The sequence below is a fragment of the Natrix helvetica genome (assembly GCF_964273705.1).
Source record: "Natrix helvetica genome assembly, chromosome: 5".
Lineage (NCBI taxonomy): Eukaryota > Metazoa > Chordata > Lepidosauria > Squamata > Natricidae > Natrix > Natrix helvetica.
This window is the reverse complement of record NC_138551.1, coordinates 50,292,387-50,314,538: the sequence shown is the minus strand read 5'-3', so window position 1 is coordinate 50,314,538 and position 22,152 is coordinate 50,292,387. Positions and strand designations below refer to the sequence as shown.

At 40.3% G+C, this 22,152-nt stretch overlaps 1 protein-coding gene across 1 annotated transcript; it reads right to left on the bottom strand.

The window, feature by feature from the left end:
• Positions 1 to 2,710: 2,710 nt before the first annotated feature.
• Positions 2,711 to 20,640, bottom strand: FGF8 (fibroblast growth factor 8; the record flags this gene model as incomplete). Its single annotated transcript, XM_081954191.1, has 5 exons — positions 2,711 to 2,998; positions 9,252 to 9,358; positions 18,071 to 18,251; positions 20,405 to 20,441; positions 20,609 to 20,640. 5 exons carry the CDS (start codon positions 20,638 to 20,640, stop codon positions 2,711 to 2,713), a joined length of 645 nt encoding a protein of 214 aa, XP_081810317.1.
• Between the last annotated feature and the right edge of the window lie 1,512 nt (positions 20,641 to 22,152).

Sequence of the window (22,152 nt, the reverse complement as noted above, 5' to 3'; positions counted from 1 at the left end):
GCATAGTAATCCATTTGAAGTCTAATCAAGACAGAATGGTAAATAATGTTCCGTGGTAAATTCTGAATGAAACAGTCATGAGGATGGTGGGAAACTAATATTGTTGCTTGGTCAGGAAAGGCTTGTGAGAAATTAAGCCCTTTGGACTTGGTATATCTCTCATACATGATCCCCCCTCCTCTGTTTTAATCAAATTAATGTATAAGGGAAAAAATTTAAAACTTATCAACTTATATTATTGCCTTAAAAATCCATCTTCAATCCAGAGCAGTATATGAAAACATAAACATAACACTAATAGATTATAAACCTAATAGCTATGTTTGTTCAGTGACAACTAGGAAAGATGATCAAAACAGCAAAATGTTTCTAGATAGTTTTCCAGCTGACATATATGTCACTTGAACCTCATGTGAAGCACACACACACACAAATACCTACACATCAGTACCTACAGGTTCAGAACAACTGATCTGTACTAACAATATGGCAACAAAAATAATCACAAATCAATTCAGTTGCTAATTTTCCTCAAAGTGTTTCTGGGAAGTTGGCTCACAAATAAAATTGCAAATTCTAGAGTGGCAAAATTGCAATACTAAGAAAAATTCTTCAAGGACTGACTTTAGATCAGAGGTTAAAAGTTGCCAACCTTCTGGAAGAAGGCTTCTTTTGTCCTTTGGATTACCTAGGGTCTGAAAATATTCTGATGGCCCTAGTATACGAGAGAATTTTATTCAGTCTTATGGAATATCCTTAGAAATGGAAATGTAATAGGTGAAATATCATTTTTAACTTATCAACACTTTACTGACAGGACAACAAATACAAAAAAAATATCCATGGTTTTTTTTTTTAATTCAAACCTTTGGAAAAATGATTAGCATTGAAAGAACAAAGCATACCAATGCCCTTAGCATCTCCTTCAGCAAGGGCAGTCACTACGTTTTCATCATCTCTTCTCTATTACACAAAAAATGAAAATGATGAACATGTCCCATCTGGGTAGGACCGAAAAGACTTCTTTAAACAAATTTGACTTCAAGGAAGATTACCTCCTGCAAGTAGACCATAACCTACTACTAGATAAAGTAGAAGAATGTGGGTTAGACAGCATCACCACCAGATGGATTCGTAACTGGCTGACCAACCGCACTCAACGTGTAGTTCTCAATGGAACTGCATCTACATGGAGGGAAGTATGCAGTGGAGTACCCCAAGGCTCTGTTTTAGGCCCAGTACTCTTCAACATCTTCATCAATGATTTGGATCAGGGAATAAATGGGGAACTCATCAAATTTGCAGATGATACCAAGCTGGCAGGAATAGCCAACACTCCAGAAGATAGGCTTAATATACAGAAGGATCTTGACAAACTTGAACATTGGGTACTATCTAATAAAATGAAGTTCAATGGTGAAAAGAGTAAGGTTCTACATTTAGGCAACAAAAATGGAATGCACAGGTACAGTATAGGTGATACCTTGCTCAGTAGTAGTAACTGTGAAAGGGATCTTGGAGTCCTAGTGGACAACCATTTAAATATGAGCCAGCAGTGTGCAGCAGCTGCCAAAAAAGCCAACACAGTCCTAGGCTGCATCAACAGAGGGATAGAATCAAGATCACGTGAAGTGTTAATACCACTTTATAATGCCTTGGTAAGGCCACACTTGGAATACTGCATTCAGTTCTGGTCGCCACGATGTAAAAAAGATGTGGAGACTCTAGAAAGAGTGCAGAGAAGAGTAACAAAGATGATTAGGGGACTGGAGACTAAAACATATGAAGAACGGTTGCAGGAACTGGGTATGTTTAGCTTAAGAGAAAGAAGGACTAGGGGACACATGATATCATTGTTCCAATATCTCAGAGGTTGCCACAAAGAAGAGGGAGTCAAACTATTCTCCAAAGCACCTGAGGGTAGAACAAGAAGCAATGGGTGGAAACTAATCAAGGAGAGAAGCAACTTAGAACTGAGGAGAAATTTCCTGACAGTGAGAACAATTAATCAGTGGAACAGCTTGCCTCCAGAAGTTGTGAATGCCCCAACACTGGAAGTCTTTAAGAAGATGTTGGATAGCCATTTGTCTGAAACGGTATAGGGTTTCCTGCCTAGGCAGGGGGTTGGACTAGAAGACCTCCAAGATCCCTTCCAACTCTACTATTGTATTGTATTGTAAGTATCAGAGACATTTCACAAACACATCAAAATAAGCCCCTAGTACAAAGAATTGGGGATGGACTCCATCCTCTTAAGTTACTTATCTTATCTGAGGTAGAAATTTGTAAGATTTCTACGTGTATGATTTATTGAAGAGGGCATGTTCTATGCTTATGCCTAGATCAACTACCTCCTACCAAACCCTACCCCAAGTTAAAAACCAATCTAACAAAACATAATACATGCCCCCTCCCAAAGAACTCAAAATCTTCCTAAGTGGAGAGCAACCTTCCATGAGTATTTAAACATTATACAGCTTTTTCTTTAAAAAAGCATTAAAGTTGGAATACAAAAATAGAGCCTCTTTTGTTATTTTTAAAAAAAAACACAGAACAATTATAAACAACTAAATCAAGTTTTGTTCCCCCTCTTCTTCCAATCCCCTTTTATAGCCATAGGTAAGTCTCTAGTTATTGTCCATCAACTGAGTCTCTGCACAATGTCTTCCAGCAAAGGAAAGTGGTGCTGAGTGGGACAAGGTGAGGCAGGTCAGGGCGATGGTTTTGGGCTGGAGTTTCGAGTCCTTTTGCTCCTTCGATTGAAAGGATAATTGAGAAATTCGAAGCGTCTATGAGGCTCTGTGGTTTGGTGGCCTTTGGGCAGCCGCTTCATGAAGTGCACCTCACGCTGATGCTGACGAGTCTTGGAGCCTTTGCGGGGACGTCCCTTCCGGGTGAAGGCCATGTACCATCCTTCGTATTTTGCATTTTGTAATGCTGTGTAATTGTTCTCCAGCACAATCTCGGTGAAGACACAGTCCTTGCCTTTGCCATTGCTCTGCAAGTGAAAAAGAATGAATAATAATTTGACATCTTTCATCTTATCCATCTCTCTTGTCCTTAAAGCCTCTTTGGGCAGGTATCAGCTTCCCACTTAGGATAGGCCTCTTCCAATGAAACATTTTAGGTGTCTCCTGCTTCAATTTATATCCAACCTTCTAAGCTCCATTACACCAAGCAGCTTTAGTGAAGCAAAGAACAGAATGATTGTGATATGGCATAATTTCACGACTGAAGAAAAATCTTTTCTTCATAAATTCAGAGAGTCTGTTGTAAATAGCAGTGGCTGATACAGTAACTAAGTTTATAAAAATTATAGAGAGTACCCATATATTCACTCTTATGATTATTTGTTTCTTTATTATCCTTTGACTATCCTTTTATCCCTACAACTACAACGAGTTTTCTTTTATTATTACCCAAAGCTCTAATTTAAATAGAAAGAGACAAATATTTTATATACTGTTGTTTAACAAGATCCCTGTGTATAATCAGAATTAGAACAGTTCTATAAATAGTGATAATATCTGTTTATACTTCAGCCACCATGTGTGCAGCTAAATACCTTAACAACTGGATTCCATAAAACCTGCAAAGCTGTATATCTGTACTACATGTCATTTTCAAACTTTTTCCCCTACATTGTACAAAAACTAGATTGAAATTTAGAGTCTGTTAACAATAAGACTATTAATTTTAATGCTGGATATATTCAGTAGCGCAAACACTGCAGCTTTCATTTGATTCTCCAGTCAACAAACATATATTTCTAGAAATGTAAAGTTAGAGAAACTGAAAGAGGCATTTGATATGACCTTGTCATGTCTACTTTTTCCCACTTACTTCACTCTCTTACATATACACACATGTATAAATTATAGTTTGTACCGTATTTATTGGCGTATAACACGCACAGGCGTATAACACGCACCTTCATTTTAAGAGGGAAATTTCAGGAAAAAAATTTAAATTTCAAATAAAGAACTTTGAAGCAAAATAAGGGTAGCTCAGAACTTTTTTTTTATTAATATTATTACCACTTATAAGGTAAATAATGTAAAAGGACAGTAAAAGCAACTATGAACACTGCTGCTTTCACTGCTACTATCTTCCACCCTCCCTTCCTCCTTCCCTTCCTTCCTGCCTCCCTTCCAGTTCCCTCCTTCCTCTTTCCTCCTGCCTGCCTGCCTGCCTTCTTTCCCTCCTGCTTATCTATGCTTCCTTCCTTCCTTGCACCTCCCTCCCTTCTGCCTGCCTGCCTTCTTTCCTCTTTCCCTATCCTCCTATCCTTCCTTTCTCCCTCCCTCCTTCCCTGCCTCCCTTCCAGTTCCATCCTTCCCTCCTTCCTTTTTTTTATTAACTTTTAGTCGGGAGTCCGGGGAGAGGAGAGACGGCTCATCCATTCTCTCCTCCTCTCACCCACACCCCGCTGTCTAAAGCGCTTCCTTTCGCCCGCCCGAGCTCTTCCGCGGGCGAAAGAAAGTGTTTTAGTCGGGTGTCTGGGAGAGGAGAGACGGCTCATCCATTCTCTCCTCCTCTCGCCCACACCCCGCTGAGTAGCGCTCCGTGATCCTTTTCTGTGCGCCTGGTGTTTAGATAGATAGCCGGATGTTTTAAACGCCAGGCGCACAGAAAAGCAGCTGCTTTTGGGGCGAAGCGCTCCGTGATCCTTTTCTGTGCACCTGGCGTATATCGCCTGGCGTATATCGGCGTATAACACGCATACATCATTTGCCCCCTATTTTTCGGGGGGGGGAAGTGCGTGTTATACGCTGATAAATACGGTATATATTTATTTCCTTTCATTATGTTTTAGTTAATAAAGCAGTATCTAGATAGAGTGGATCTTTCCCTGCCTTAATACTTAGACTAAAGTGATGCAGAAGGTGGCACCTCACAGAAGGTGCCAAGTATCCTTAGCACTTATTACAAACATGGTAGACTTGGGATGCCGCTAATTAGTGTCACTTCGTTTGAATGCAGCCTCATTCATTACAGATTTAAATAGGAGTGTTTAGAAACCAAACATTAACACTTTACACCAACTGGCAAATCAAGAGGGGGCCCAAAAGGAATCACTCTGATTGTGAATTTCTTGTCCTCCGCATGTTATAAATTTTCTGTCAAAAAAAATGCAGAAACATCTAGAATGTATATAATTACTATATGGTTTAGATAAAATGTTCCCCTTAAAATGTCAAAGAATAATTGCCACGAGAAGAATGCAGATTCATTCAGAAGACAGAATACACCACAGCCTATCCATGGTAGATTGAGTGGTGTTGTGGTTCCTGATTGACAGAGGTAGTCAGGTTCCAATACGGACATCTCAATACAAGATTAACCAATTCTGCGCTCCTCTGTTGCTGATCCTTTCTAACCATAAAGAGAAGATACATGCAAAGGAAAAGTGAGGTATCTAAAAGACAACCAAGTCAAAAAGGAAGTAAGAGTCATCATGGAATACCATATATCTATTTATCTAAATCTGGCCTCATAATTTGAATGGAAAGTTGAACGACATTGGAAGTTTTGCTAAGAAACCAAAGCATCTTGAAGTCTAACAATATCTTTTTAAAATAAAGGATCCCATATTCTAGTGTAGGATCATTTCAATAGGAACATGACAAGTAATGATATGATCCTAATCCTTCAAGCTTAATACTGTCTTTGCTTACTGGTAATATTAGCCACTTTTAAGCTGCAGCCTTATTTGGTTGACTAGAGCTTAAACCTGGGATCTTGTGTTTCCAAACACAAGACACCACATGTTGAGCTACACTTCATCCCTACATGTTGGATATGTTTTACTAAGAGTAGCAGTGGTGCCTATGGGAAGAAATGAATCCATACGGCAAGACTTAGGAATACGCTTCACTTTTATACTGTTGAGCCTTTTTCATCAGCTAATGTAAAACAACTTTTGCGACATATTAACAAATATTTTCCCTGATCTCCCTCAACTATACCATGTTACCCAAGCCTAGCTTGCAACCTACCTCAAGCTTCTCTTCCAAGAGCCTCAGATGTCTCCATCACAATTTTTTAAATAAAATATTGGGGAACACATAGAACCAAAGACTGCTCTAAGAGAGAGAGAGCAGGAAAGAGAAAGGAAAATGTGCAAAACCAAGGGCAACATCTTTATTTTATGTTAAATGTGCAGATACAGTATGTAAACATCTCTATAGGTAGTCCTTTCCCAAGGATGCTATTTGGGACCAGAAAAATCTATCCTCAAACAACATAGTTGTAAATTGAAAGAATAACCTGACTGCACCACTTAGCATTGGCAGTTCCTGCAGTCCCACAATGGGCATTGTTAAGCAAAGACAGGACCACAATTTGTGACTTCCTGCCGGCTTCACCATTGAAAGCTACTTCATTCTTTCTTAATGCAAAATATAATGGAATTTTAGATTTTTTATTAACTGCTCAAAAGTTGAGAAGATGCAGCAAGAGATCTCTGATCCAAAAGTCCTCTGGGAGTAGGGGGAAGTGAAGGTGCGAGGGAACAGGCAGATCCCCAATGCCCAAGAAAGAAGTTCTTTCTTTGTGTAATCTATCAGACTGAATTCTCCCACCTGCAACATATCTGAATTAGGAAAGCATAACAGGAGAAAATATGAAACCTCCCTAAAATATCTCTCCAGGACTTGAATTGCTGTCTTTAAAGTGGCTGCATGTGCAGTTAGGTTTTTGGAAAAGTTTTTTTTTCCCTTTCAAATTCATTCATAGATATATATTCTTATCATTGCTATTTAACATTTGTCTGTTGATCATTAGACTGTATACTCATTTTTACACACACATATATAATACAGTTTGGGACACTTTCTTGCCACCCCGTGCCTCCATCTTATTTTGCAACAGCCTTACTCCTTCCATCTTCTCAATCTCTCTTCTCTACCTTCTTCTTTCCTCTTCTCCTTCCTCCTTTCTTCTTCCCCTCTCTTTCCCCACTCCTCCCTTCTCCTCTTTCTTACCCTCTCTCCTATTCTTAATTCCTCACCCTTACTTTCTCTGCTTTACCTTTTCTTCTTTTCCCTCCTCATCCCCCCTCCTTTCCGTTGTTGCCCTTACTTATTTCTTTTCTCTGATGGGTTTTGGGGGTGGCGTTTCAGCAATAATACAAATAATTTCCCCTCCCCCTAATTTAATACTGTGTCATTTGAGTTATTTATTTCATGTTTTGTTCCTGTCTCTTTCTATTTACAGTATATCTTTTTTCAAGCCAATCGTAAAATCGCCCCATGTCCTGTAGTACACTGATTCCTCTTTGTCCTTTATTCTCAATGCCCACATGCAGTTAGTTTCATTCATGGAAAAAACTTTTTCAGAGTTTTCATGAAAAGAAAGAAAAATCTTGATTTTTTTTTATTGCCACTTTATTTTTACACCTAAGACATGAAGTCTGTGGATTTTCTGTCTCAAGTGCCAACTAACTTGGCCAGGGTTCATTCCCCGTCCCCTGCCCCACATCTTCTCTGGAGAAAGACTGCATTTGCTCTTCTACTTCAGGCAGTAAAATAGCTTGGTCTTGCCCCGGGGCCAAGCTTCCTCAATCTTTTTCTGGTGGCTGCATGGTCATGCCCAATGTCGTCTTTAATCCCCAAGGATCAGGATGCTGATGTTGTGTCTAATTCCTCAGGATTTAACCGGAAGGAACTGGCCCTACCATCAAGCAGACTGAACTAACTGCCTCAGGCAGCCTAGATTGCAAACCCCAAAGAAAAGTTCTGGGTGTGCCACTCAGATCTTTTGCCCCTAACTAGACTGCTGTCGAAGTTTTTTGTAGATACTCTTCTTAAATATATTTAAGTTATTTTGATTGTTCCATACTGTTTAATTTAGTGTTTTAATAACATTTTAAGATCTGTCTTCAAACGTACTTTTGTCTTAATTGTATTTCTATGGAGCATTGGTGGAATAAAGAGCATGCAAATACTTCATATAAATATAGAAAAAGGGGAGAATTTAAAAACGGAATGCTTCATAATACTGTGATCAAAGGTGGCATTAAACATAATAGCTTTCAGGGTGGGTAAAGGAACTATGAGTCGAATTCTAAGTTTCTTATTAGTACACTCTGCAAATCACTATTTTTATAGCACCAAGCATGATTTTCTTTTATAGAAAAAAAGATAAGCCACCGTTTTCAAGGTCTTCTTACAAAAGACCTTTGAGTTGTAGAATTTTCATGCGTGAGTTGTGTAAAAATTAGCAGAAGTATCACCGCTTTAATGTTCTCATTTTAAATTCATCACTTTTATGTTCTTAATTTAAAAAATCTCCCTGTTCTCCTTCCCTCGCCATATATGTTGACTCAAAAATATGTTTCACGAATCCAGTGATATTTCATTTGGATTTTAACAAGGGTCAAGGTCTGTCTACAATACAAACAGTTTTGGTCTCCAGCAAGCCTGCATAGACTTAAAGTTAAAATGGTTGATCTTTCAAAATGAACAGTCTGAGGTTGGAAAAACAAATTCTGAAGTATCATGTTTGTGATAGATCTCGTGCAATAAGATGGCTGCAGGGCCATATGCAATGTCTTCCCATCCGTTTATATTTTACACTGCATCTAAAACTGGTATAAAGTTTTCTTGACTATTTATGACCAGAAAAATCATTGGCAGAGTAAAGAGAAGTAAGTGGGAAAACAAAATGCTAAACAATTGTTGGGGTTATAGAAATAAGTGTTTTGTGAGTGGTCACATCTGCCATGGTGTAAACATTTTGTAAATAGTCAAGTTTATATCCCAATACCAACTATTTAGTTAAGAAATCAACCACATGTTTTCATCTATCCAAATATTCCTCCAATCCCAAAAAATCACCTACCTAGTACTGATTTAAGCCTCTTCTCTTTTCTCCACCTTCTAAAAGTGTATTTAACTGACTGCTTTAAACACTGGATTCTTGAGATTAAGGTAAACTTGCTGCATGAAGATGTCCCAAAACAAATTAAAGTATGCAAATGAGCAAATTTCTAGCTTCAGTCACATGCCTTCCTGTTTGCATAAGGCAGGGGTGTCCAAACTTGGGAACTTTAAGACTTGTGGACTTCAACTCCCAGAATTCCCCAGCCAGCCATGCTGGCTGGGGAATTCTGGGAGTTGAAGTCCACAAGTCTTAAAGTTCCCAAGTTTGGGCACCCCTGGCATAAGGCTATTGTCCACTGCCTCATCAAAAGCCAATTTAGCCATATTCTTACAATCTTCCCAAAAGTTTATTGTCTGTCTCCTTACCTTGCCAATCAGCTTTCCTTTTTTGTTCATGCAAATATAGAAGCCAGTCTCCGCTCCCTTGATTCTTACTCTGCTCCCAAAAGTATCAGTCTCCACAATGAGCTTAGCTGGAAAGAATAAGGCAACAGAAGAAGAAGAAGTCAAGTTATAAGATCAACATCATATAGAAATCCCAGAGATTTTTAAAAAGAAGCCAAACAGAATGACATTTCTCAGTTGCAGCAAGACTTTTAGTACAATGAAAAGTAGTGATGGTCCATGTAGTTGGGCATTCTGTACAATGACAGTAGAGCCAAAAGGGACCCGGGGTTGTGTGCTGTTCTTGTGATAAGGAATAAAACTTTGGAGTATGGCTGTAAAATCACTTACATTTATTTTTCAATACACAGAGCAACTTGCCTGCTGAAACTCCATCCACACCCAAATCTCATTTAAGGCTCTCCATTTGAAGCAAAGACAAAAAGGAATATGTTTTACAGGGAACCAAGAGCTGTACTGTACATTATTTTTTCCCCTATGGTAAGGGAGTCGATGAAAGAATTATACCAGTAGCACTAATACGTTTTTCCACTTGTCACTAAAAGACTGGGGAATTTTTTATCTATGAAGAATTATGTGATAATAACTTGGTTAATTTTAAGGCGTCACAAGATTATTCTTTGCATTGGTCCCTGTTGTATATACCCAGCAACAGGGGGGGAAATTCATTTCATTACTGTAACAGCAGCCCGTTTGCCCAAAAGTTAGAATAAACAAAGCAAAAAATGTGACTATTCTAAATTTCTTATAATTTTTTAAACTTAGAACTCTTAGAATTTAACTAACCAGAGAAGAAAGGGAAAGTGAGAGGAGGAATCTGTGATGGACAGTCTTTCATGACTTCTGAATTGAAATAGTATTTTTCCATTCTTCATTTGCGGGAAAAACCCTACACCACCATGAAATTAGTTATCCCCATAGTAACTTGAAACAAAGAGTTGATGCAGAATAGGGACCTGCATCTCTATTCTGCATCAACTCTTTGTTTCAAGTTAATTCTGGGAGTTGAAGTCCACAAGTCTTAAAGTTCCCAAGTTTGGACACCCCTGCCATAAGGCTATTGTGTTATATTAACACAATCTTATAGGTTTTGTATACCCCGATACTGACCTTGGACAATGTTGAAATAAAGGGAAAATACTATGTTAATACTGGAACATCTAAGAAGAGATTAAGCCTGTCTATCTCATAGTCTAGAGACAAGATGGGAACATCATGGGAACACAAAAAAGAAAAGAAAAAACATTGCCCACTCATGCTTGTGCGATGTTCAGGACAAATGGTGAAAGCACAAAACATGGAGAGACAAGAAAATCAGATGTCAATACAAAATCTAGGTCAGCAATAAATAAAAAATAATGGTAACTTCTAAAGACAACAGTATGTTCTGTGCCACAAAAAGAATTTAGAATTTGTTCCTTAATTATCTTGCCTTCATTGCATTTCTATTCTTTGTAAGGCATGAAGAGCCAGAAGACAGTTTAAGACACTTTTCCACCTTCTTCCCTCCTTGTATGGTTGCTGATTTTGCAGAGAAAAGCTCACCCCTTAATGCATTTTATCTTTGTGAGAGTTGAGAGGGTATATTGATTTAATCTCAGTTTTTTAATGGGCATTGATTGACTTGTGGAGCTGCTATGCAAATTATAGATCAATAGCTTGTCCTTTCTTCTTGCTTTTGCATAAAACCCAAGTTTTGGAGCCAGCTGTCCTCCAAGAACTATCTCAGCACTCCAACTCTGGCATATTATTGTGTCTGAAAGACATAAAGGATTCTATGTGGAACTTTTATTAATGGTGGCCAAAATTTCCATGAAGAACCGGACTTCTTACTTGCCATTTCTGATCATAAAATGATGATATATCTCTACATTGCATCCCACTCTTCTTTTTTTCTAATAATACTTCAGTAATTGCAGACAAGGGTTTTTGCTGACAAATTCTGTAACTTTATAATAATGTTCGCATTAGTGATTGGAATTCATCCTATTTTGTACAGATAAAACAACTCTTATTCTATGATCCATATTTGATCCTTTTTCTTACCACCCCCCTACCCCATTCTATCAAGGACCTGTTTTGAATATGAAATAGACAATCCATTGGGTAATGGTTTCAGAGATATTTCCTCACCTAACAGAGAAACAGAATGACCAAGATCATCAGACATTCTTTTTTCTCCCCTCCCCTCTCTTGTCCTTTTCCCCCCTTTTCAGCAAGCAGGTAAGTGGCTGCTGCTGGATGAGGGAAGAAGCAAGGAATTATGAGATTGACTGGGAAACTGTCATGGAACCTTGGAAATTAAGATCACATGACCACAGCAGTAACCCAGCAGCACAGCAACAGCCAGTAGCACTGAAGAGGCCACAACTTTTCCAAATTTCATTCCCTCAAAGTCACGGGTCTCAGATTTTGGAAGCATTCTATAAGTTAGTTCATTTGAGGTACCTTGCTTCAAAATTTTTTGCCTTACACTACACCATTTCATTCAGTAAAGGTCATGACAACAAAAGATTTGGTAATATATATAGATAAAAAGTTCTATGTTGCTACTTCTTTCCTTCCCAAATATTCTCCCCTATAATTCCTACAAATTTGAATTTCTAGCCATTATGAGTAAAGGTTGGGATGAGTCCACAGAAGGTATTCATTCACATTCAGTATGACCAGTCCTCTATAGGAGTTCGAAGGACATAAGATTGTGACAAACCACAACTTGCTTAGGCTAGATAGAACATGCCATATTCATACTTAAGGCATAAGATATGTTATGAATTGAAAAGATGTACCACAGAGCTACAATCAGGAACAACAGTGCTGAACAAGAGTTTCAGTACAGATAGCCTTCAACTGTATCTCTTGCCATAGCCATGACACCTAAAACCGAAGGAAGCTGCAATCTAAATATCTGGAGAGCATGAAGTTACCTATCACCCACCAAAAAGGACCTATAATGTTGCTGCAGTAAAAAAAAAACTTTGTGCATCACGTTTGATCCTGAATTTGCATCCATTAATGCAAATCCTACTTCACTGAGGCTGTGCTAATCACACCAGGGCAAATATAAACACAAACATGCTCAGCCAAGCAGATGATTGGTTTTATAGCACTTCAGCCTTTGCAGGATAGTTATCTGCAAGGTCCTTTCAAAAGCAGTAGTACACTATTCACCTGTAATGAATTTTAGGGAAAGAGAAATAGCAATGGAGATAAGCCACAATGTTTTCCATAATACTCTTTGTTGTCCCTCCCGTCTCTTTTTGTATTTTACTTTTTAGACTGGATATCAAAGCACAACAGTGAAAAACCAGGCTGGTCGACTTTCAGAACAACTGGAATTATACCAGCTCAGTGTAAAGTTTGGAGAGGCTCAGTATTTTACCCCAAATACTACAGCTGAAGTCTTCAATATATATATTAAAAACCCTCTTTAAAACAGTGGCACAAGAATAGAATTACACATTAAGGGCAAACGCCCGAGCATAAGAGAAACTGCACAAATAGTTTAACCCTGGTTTATTAATTCTCCTAATGATCTTTCCCTCACTTCCATCTTTTTATCATTTCTTTAATCAGTTTCCAATATAAGACATACTTCTGTATAAGGGGAAGAATAAAATTATTAAAACTGCACTGCAAAATTATAGTAAACACTGGATGATTTTTTTTTAAAGTTTCTCAGCTGCCATGTCAGCATCATCCCCAATTTTGCAGTTCTGATAGCCATTTGGAAGAACGGATGAGTCCTGGAGGATTCATCTCTCTGCCTTCTCTCCAATAATCTTGCATTTGTGCTGCTCTTGTTAACACAGGTAGCCATACTGTCTGGCTTGCCAGCGTGATGTTTGGGCACAGTGGGAGGAACTGTTCTTTTTTTAACCAATCATTATAATAAGACAGTCACATTTTCCAACCACAATTGTTCTGTTCGCAGAAGAAAAAGTCTTTGCCCAATTAGATACTGTTTGGACCACAGCTCCCAGAATTCCCAACCACTATGAGTAACTTCTAGGAATGCTGAGTGTCTGGGGAATGCTAGATTGGGAGGAATACCTTGTTTTCCTAGCACCAATAAATTACCACATCAATTTAAATATCACATCTATTATCCTATCAATTCTGAATATGTGATATGCTTGCCTCAAGCAAAGGAAAGATTCCTTTGCAACAAGGAAGAGTGCATATTTGATAAATAATCAAGGGAAGGCTTTTATTTAAAAAACAAAAACCTGTCAGGCTCAGCCTAACTGTATGCTTTCTCCATAAGCAACAAACATTTCTACAGGAGTTAGTTAGATCTTTCCGTCTCTTTTTAAAAATAATTTCTGCCCTGCCTTCTTGAATCTACACCATGCAACAAGCTAAGTGCAAACCATTTCCTTTTCTCTTTTCTCAGGTAGGAGAAAGTGGGAGAGATTACATGGCATGATCACATTTTAGTGCCCAGGCTGCTATGCTACAAGCTACTATGTTAATACAGAAACAACTTCTACAACTTCTGTGTCTTGGAAAACTTGATACCTTTATCAAGTCTTGGATTTTATTCACTTTATTCATCTTGCAGCTTGCAATGCAAGAACTTGTTTATTTGTTATTTACTGCATCAATTGCTCCGGAAGTCCACATACAAACCCTACAATGTGGGTTGCCTAGAAACTGCCCCTCTACTGTGCTAAATAAATAAACTAATGGAAGCCAAGATACTGTTATCATCAAGTCAAGGCTGGCACAATAACCTCAGGAGTATCCTGAATTAATGGAAGCTTGCTGTTACTAGAAGCTGGTTATAACACTTTTTGGGATATATTATTTCACAGGTTTCTATAGTTCGTCCCAAATTATCCCCCTTCCATTTTTATGCCACAGAGATGGACAACATATGACTTACATGTAGCTCCTTTTTATTGAACTCTTGAACTCATCCCCACCCCACCACAGGTCCAATGCCAATGTTCATCTGAGAAATGCCACATAACAGTCCAAATAAACTGATTGATTTATTAAGTCCAATTTGATGAGATAATTGTTTTATTTCTTTAATGTTTTACTTCAAAAGTACAGACTCTCCAAAATAAGTTCAATTCCATTCTCCTCTGGCACAATCAATGCATTCTCCTGATGGCCATATCATGTGACTCCCAACAGCCAAAGTGAAAAAGTGATTCCAGTCACAAAGAAGACCATCCCTGTCTTTCACAGAGCAAAGATTGTGGGCTACAACTGAACTTTCTCCAGATCCCCCTTAAGAACTTGCAACATGTTCTAGAGACATCCAACTGTTGTGGAGTTACTAAAGTGATAATGTGGTAGCTGGGTGATGCGAGAAGATGCTACAAGTCACCATTGTGGAAATACTTTAAATCTAAGCATATCTCTTTTTTGGGATGAAAACCCCATTCTTGGAATGAAGGTGGCTACTCTAAGGTCTTATTATTTTGTGCAAGGAGCAGTTTTTCCAATAAGATCGAAAGAACATTGATGGTTTGCCATCAATGAATTCCTCCAAAATATTCCAAATACCACTATTGAAATCTTAAACTGCCTTCTCACCACTAGGATGGGGCACAAAACAGATCAGGTAGGGAAACCCTTTAAGGTTCCAAACAACCTATGGTTTGGATGGTCTTACCTTTCCCTCCCAAGCGATCTATCTGCTTTCCTGCAGAAACATAGTTTGTTCTATAATAAAAATACATTATTCTACTCTTATTCTAATTAAAGCATAGCCACAATTACTGCTGGGTCAAATCAAGTCTGTCTAGAATAGAACTCCATTTCCCATAATGGCAAGACAAGTCCAATAACTGTAATATTTAATAATAATGCAGAAATAGCATTGAAATTTGTCAACAGCATTTTCCCCCCTTTTACAAGCACCTTCTGTTTTTCTACTTCATTGCCCAGATCCTTGAGAACTTCTTTCAAAATAAATTTTATTTTTTAAAAACTAATATTCTTATTGGAAATAGACGCTACTAGTAGAAGCACGCAGGGCATTTTCTGCATGGCACCAATTCAGCCACTGAAATGGACACCATTTTTTTCCAGAAACCTAATGAATCCTTTTTAAAGCCATTTAGCCTGATGTCATCACCCTCACCCTTCACCCTCTCTTTCTGCCTCTCTTAACTCTTGCTGTTTGAAACGGCGTCAGACCAGTTCTTTTCCCTGGGTGAATGCTGAGCTGTATATGGATTACACTACTGTAGCCTTCTCCACACCAGCTTTCGACTATGGACCAACTATAATCCCCCGGTTGAAATCTGCGAAATTCCAGTATCACATCACTTCTTCTTCTTCTTCTTCTTCTAACCTATTATGAGTCCTTTAACTTTATTGCTTTTTTGGGGGTCTATAAAATATTAACATCTGTAATCTCCTCCTTGCTCAAGGACAATTGAACCCCTGACTCCTTTTCATTGAACTGCATAGACAAGGTTCCCTTATTTATCTCTCTTTGGGGGACACGAGTAAGGGAGGTCGATCAAGAGAGCAGTTAACATTTAAAGAGCATCAGTTTTCATGCTCTTCCTCTGCTGACTGGTGGAAAGGCATAGAAAAGCTGCCTCAAACACAGGCAGAGCACCACATGCTTTTTTCCTCTTCTACCTTTTCAAAGGGCTTTTTCTGATTTATTGCCTGTTGGTCAGCTTTACCACACGAGTCTCTTCAGGGACTCACCCTCCAGCACTGAATTGCTGCTGCCTTGACAAACTCAACTGCACTGCTTTGGCACGGGAGATGCAGACTGAAAACACAGCAGAAAATGCCAGAGAGAAAACGATAAAGTGCCTGCAAGAAACCAAACTAGCAAAATGCCCATTCCAATCCTAAAAGAATAATAAGACATACCAAAGTTGTATGTTTTATTATTATTTCTGAGCTTGCAAAATTTCCTAAACGGCACAACTGGGGGGGGGGGGGAAATGCAACAATTATCATTCATTTCTAACGCTGCTTCTTCTCATAATGATGTAGTGATTCAAAGCCAGATTACAGACAGAAAGACACCAACCTTGAAGATCCATAGGCTTCACTCCTAATTAGAAAACTGAGTCAGATATTGACAATCAAGACAGATAACCAAGAAAAATGGACCTGACCTTAAATCAGCTATTAAAATGTCACAGCAGAGAAAATGGGCATTGGTAGAAAGAAATCACTTTTTTTGAGAAAGAAAGAAAGAAAGAAAGAAAGAAAGAAAGAAAGAAAGAAAGAAAGAAAGAATAACTAAAAAGCAAAATAAGTATAACATAAGATGTGAAGGGTGTGAAAAGTTGGTTTTGTTAGCGAAGGGGTGAAAGCTTAACAGTTCCAACTCTATTCTTTCCCTTCAGTGACAGATTTATCCCAGTAAAAATTATGTTTCATGCTCAAACTTTGAAAGGAAAGTGGCTACGTAGATGCAGAAAAAATGCAGCGAGGCACACTTGATCCCCTAACTGGACTGCGAAGAGGAGAAAGTATTCAGGAAATGTTTAAAAAGGTGAAAGTAAGAAGACTTTTAATAGCTCTTCCAGACATGGGGGTCTCTCCAGAGATTCATATAGAACAATCCTGAACCTCTATTTTAACATTCACAGACTTGCAATTCTCCTAAAACCTTACATCTGAAAAACTGCTTGTGTTCTCTTTCTTTTTAAATCACTGCTGAGTTTGCTGCTTATGCTTCAAATGCTTAATTGTTTTAATAGTAATATGTTCTTTTTCAAATCATTCATTCCTGTGTGTTGTAATGCTGTTATTTAAACATGAAGTAACTTTTTAGAGAACGGTATATTTAAAGAAGGGATGCACATTTCCCCCTTTATTTAGAATCAAAGTATATTATATATTTCAGATATGGCTGGGACAGTTTTCTTGAAAACTAAGTTGTATGCTGTATCCACATGCAAACTTTGCCTTCACTATCAGTGCTTGCTAAAAATGTTAATAAAAATTTCAGCCACCTTAAATATAAGCAAGCCTGCCTGATTTTCAGATAATAGTTTGATGCGGGAGGGGAAAATTGTGGCTAATGTGAGAGGTCAATAATTGTAGTCATGTTACATAAATTGTAGCGATATGAAGATTCAATACTAGGATGTGCATTACAGTCCACAAATTGAGGACAATGCAATTATGGAGCATCTTGTTTAATATTCTATACAGTGTTTCATAAGCATAATTAAGGTAAGAGAGGAGAACATGGGCTTATGGTTTGTTCCAGTCCATTTTTGATGAACTGAATATAAACTGATCATTTGTAAAACTAAGTCTCACTTAAAACTTTACAGCCGGTCTTTTATTCTCACATCTTTTTCTCTTTGGGAAAGATATTTTGTGCATCCTAAAAGCTTGTTTTTCTTAGCTGAAGGCCAGTTTTGTCTGTGATTCTAGAAAACCTAGGCTTAACATCACAACATGCTCCCAGTTTCCTTCTTTTCGGTTGCACCGTTAGACTGGGACATACTGCAAGAAGACACCTATTCTCCCACCGTCCTGTGATTTTAATTCTTAACATCTGCCACTCATCCCACCACTTCTGTGGTCAGTGATCAGGTGTAAAACCCAGCCCAATCTCCTCCACAGAAGCTCCGACCGAATCCGCAAAGGGAAATGCATTATACTGTTATTACAAATATTGATCCCCACATTCTTCCGTCAGAGGCTTTCTGCATTCCAAATGCTTGTAATGATTTCTGGCAAACAAAGGGGACGGAAATCATCAATTACTGGGCTGCGTGCATGCCCTCCCCCCCCCACTCTCCCAATGCTCCTGCCCACATAGGCAGACTTACCGTGAGCATCTCCATCTTCTGCCATAGCGTTGATTTTCTTGTTCTCCAGGATTTGAACATGCTTCCCGCTGGTTCGACTGTATAGCTGATAGGTCCGGACGAGTCTCCGGCTTAGTTGGTCGGTCACCAGGCTCTGCTCCCTCACATGCTGTGTAAAATTAGGTGGGGACTGAACAGTTACCTTTAGGAAATTAAAAAATATACAACACACCATTATAATCTCTACTCCTCTGAGAAAGGCTATCTTGGTGTGCTCCTGGTGTATCTGGAGAGGGCCCCAAGTTGGTGTAGTGTAGAGTCGAGACTCTTATGCGTTGATATAGCAAAGACCAGGATTCTAGCCGTGACTGAAAAGTTACCGGGCTGCCCAGGAGTTTATCACTGGGAAACGAGCATGTGAGAGGGGATACAAAGGTGAGCCTGGTTCGGAATCGAGTACTGGCATGGCTCTCCTTTGGTTTCAGAGATGTGTCTAGAGATTACGTAGATTTATACTAGGTTCTCAATCCTGTTTGTGACATTTTAAATCAAGGAAGACTCAACAAGGCAAACAAAAATACAAATGAAATTGCCCCATTATTCACAACCATATCATGCAAGGCACCCTAAATCCTGAACTGGCCTAAATACAATCACCTGAAATACAATGGATCCTACTTGCCTGGAAATCAAGCTTTCAATGCCTAGATGTGTTTCTATTGCTTTGATATTGGCTTTCCAGCTATTTCAACTGGTCCATCTGAGAGTTTTGTCCTGTGGCTCCGTGCCCTGGACCAGAGTGACTGGTGGATGCGGGTGGGGGGTGGGATGGGGATAGCTGTATTTTATCCCCTTCAACAGGGATCGGTTGTGTCAGCAGTCCAGGCAGTTCAGAATTGTCTCTCACTAATATTTATGAGGCCCTTCCACACAGAGAAGCTTGCCATGGTTTCCCCACCCACCCGCCCACATTCGAAGTTACCGTGAGCCTGTTAGCTGAAGGTTCAGCTACGGCGATTTGAGCTCCAACCACAACCATGCAATTGGGCTTTGCCCCGGAGCCCCGTGTCTGTTTCCCTTCCTCTCTCAGGCTGCTCTTCTTCCACCCCCAATATGTCTCCAGTTCCCCTTTTAAGTCTGAAGGGTTTTAGTTTTCCCCTGACATTTATAAAGACGTATTCTGAGCAAATGTTGAGGAGATTTGTTCCTTTCAACTTCATGGGGTGGCAGTGCATGAAAAAAGCCTCCCTCCTCACTGCCTCCCCGCCCATCTTCAGCCCCATATCAGCTACTAAAGATACAGGGAAGCAACCTCTTCCTGAAAAATAGACTTTATAGAAAGTCTTCCCTTGCAACTCTCTTATCCTTTGTGTGCGTTTTGTGTGTGTGTGTGTGTGTGTGTGCAGGCGCGCACACACAGAGGGATGCATGGGTTTCCTAGTGGTATTTCTTTCCATAACATCTCTGGATTGCTCTGCCTGCTCTAATGAGTAGACCATGTGGCCAACGATAATACTCTTTGATTTCCATCTTGTGTCCCCAAATATTACAACACGGTCAGCCTACACTCCCTTTACACTCAGATCCACTGAATTCAATTTGTTTACTCAGCTTTATAAGAGATCCTTCCAAATTTAATTCAGAATCCTACACCTGTTCTCTTGCAGGGGGAATGTTTCTGCAAGCATTTGGCTTTAACCCTCTGAACTTGCAATCAATACTACACCAAAAGGGTTATAAATTCCAGAGTATCAGACTGTGTTGTTCCATATGTTAATGGGGTTTCTAATTTCTAGGAAGCAAGAATAAGGTCTTTCCTATAATTAATGTATATCTCTTAAGTATATATTTTTTAAAAAAAAATCATAATAATGGAAGGAATGTGCTCTTATTTAAGTCTGGAAATTGGATGGAAAAGCAGTTTACTAAGATTTAAATAGATCATCACTAATTTTCCATCGGGATTCTTCAACACTTACAATTGGGGAGTTCCGTGCACGTCTATTCTTACTTTAGCTCAATCGATCCCACATTTTGCATTTTATTCTCTACTCCCCGCACTTAGTTAGTCTCTTAATCATAGGGGCTCCTTTTATTACATCAGTTTTTAAAGGGGGGAAAGTAAAGAGGAAAAAAAAATCTTGGCTATATCCGAATAATAATAATAACGATGATAACGATGATAACGATGATAACGATGATAACGATGATAACGATGATAATAATGATAATAATGATAATAATGATAATGATGATAATAATGATAATAATGATAATAATGATAATAATGATAATAATGATAATAATGATAATAATAATCGCAGCTATTTAGAAATGATTAAAATAATTCCTTACCTGTGCCTGCAAGCAGAAAGCAAACAAGTGCAGTAGCCTAGAATAATGGAAAAGGGGGAGTGGAGGGGAAAACAAAGTAGATGGTGAGATGAATTTTGCCATTGAAATGGAGCAGAAATAAAGATGGAAAATCGAGGAGACTATTTCGGGGAGGGGGGGAGGGAAAACCAAATCGGGCCATAAGCGGCAAGACTCAATACTTACAAATAGCTGAATATGGAAGAGAAGAGATTCATCCTGAGATATATATATATATATATATATATATATTTACGCGGGGACTTGATTGATTGGCTCCGGGCGCAGAAGCAGGCGCTGCGGGCCCGGGTGGTTTTCTTGGTTTCCTTTGGCTTATGTTAACCGGCAGGAGTCCGGAGTAAGGATTGGGGTGCAGGGGAGGCTCTCGGTTTCTCTCCGCGGGCCTCGTTTTTTCCCTTCGCTCTGCCCGCAGGGACCGTCTCCCGCCGGGGCGGCTCAACCTCCTGGTCAGGGCGAGGGAGTCCCTGGGCGCTTCCAGCCCATCCCTCGAAGAGCGTCCCGCAGCCGAGCGGCACAGAGAGGATCACCCGGACGAAGCTTCGCCGAGGCTGCGGCGCTGGCTGTCAGAAGACTCCGGGGGCCAAGCGATGAGGACTGGCTCCGCTGACAGCTCCGCGCCAGGAGCAGGCGAGCTCGGCGTTTGGAGGCTGGCGGCTGCGGAGCTGGGAAGGGGAGGCAGGCAGTCGGCCGGGTGGGTGTGCGGTCCACTCTCGGAGCGCTCGAGGGGCAGTACGCACCAGCCCGGCCCTGGTCCCTCCTCTTGTGCGTTGCTCGCCAATGTGCCAGCCCCTTCTCATCTGTCCGGGGATGTCCCTAGACCCGCGTCCTCCCCACCTCTCTCTCTCCCCCCCCCTCCCAGCATAGACCGTCCCCCATCCTCCCCTCGACGGGACCAGCCCAGCAGCGCTTGAAAGCATCCCGCTGGCCCAGATGCGCTGATTTCCAGGGACTCTCCCTCTGCCCTCCTCCCTCTCAAGCCAACTTCGCTCGCCCCGCCGCTTGGGGCGAAGGAAAAGGCTGCTTGCAAACGCCTCGCGTGTTTCTGGGGCGCGCGGCAGTGGTGCATTAACCACGAAGCAGACGAAGCACGTGCTTAGGGCACCAGACCCAAAAGGGGCACCACAAAGTTGAGGGGGGGAAAAAAACCAATGAAGATTTGTACAGTATGTACAGATTGGGGGTGGGGGGAGACACACCAAGATTTGTCAGTGATTTGGGCACCAGTGAACCTTCATCCGCCACTGGTACGCGGTTATGGCTTTGGTGCAGAAAGAGGGCACGGGGAAGGTGTTACACCGATAACACCGATATCCTTTGGATCCCCCTGCTTTGCACCCCAGCAGTATTTCTGCCTATCGGTGTAACACCTGCAGCCGGGGTGAAAAGGCACGGGAATCATTTGAGGGGGATGGCGGCCCTTTGCAAGTAGCCGTGCGTAAGAAGCTGCTGGGATTTCCCCGCTGAAAGTCCTGTGCGCACCGCAGGTCGGGTAAATCTCCAGCGCTCCTTACTGTCCAACGTTTGCGCGCACGTGTCACGACTGGCCGGGCATCTGCTTTGCCCTGACCGGTTGGAGAAGCGGGCAACGATCCAGCGGGTTGAGAGAGAAGATGAGCAAAAAGAGGGAGACCAGGCCATACAGAAACACACACACACACACACCCGTGAAAGTACCGGGCAGAAAGTCACCTGGGCGGCCAGGGAATGCA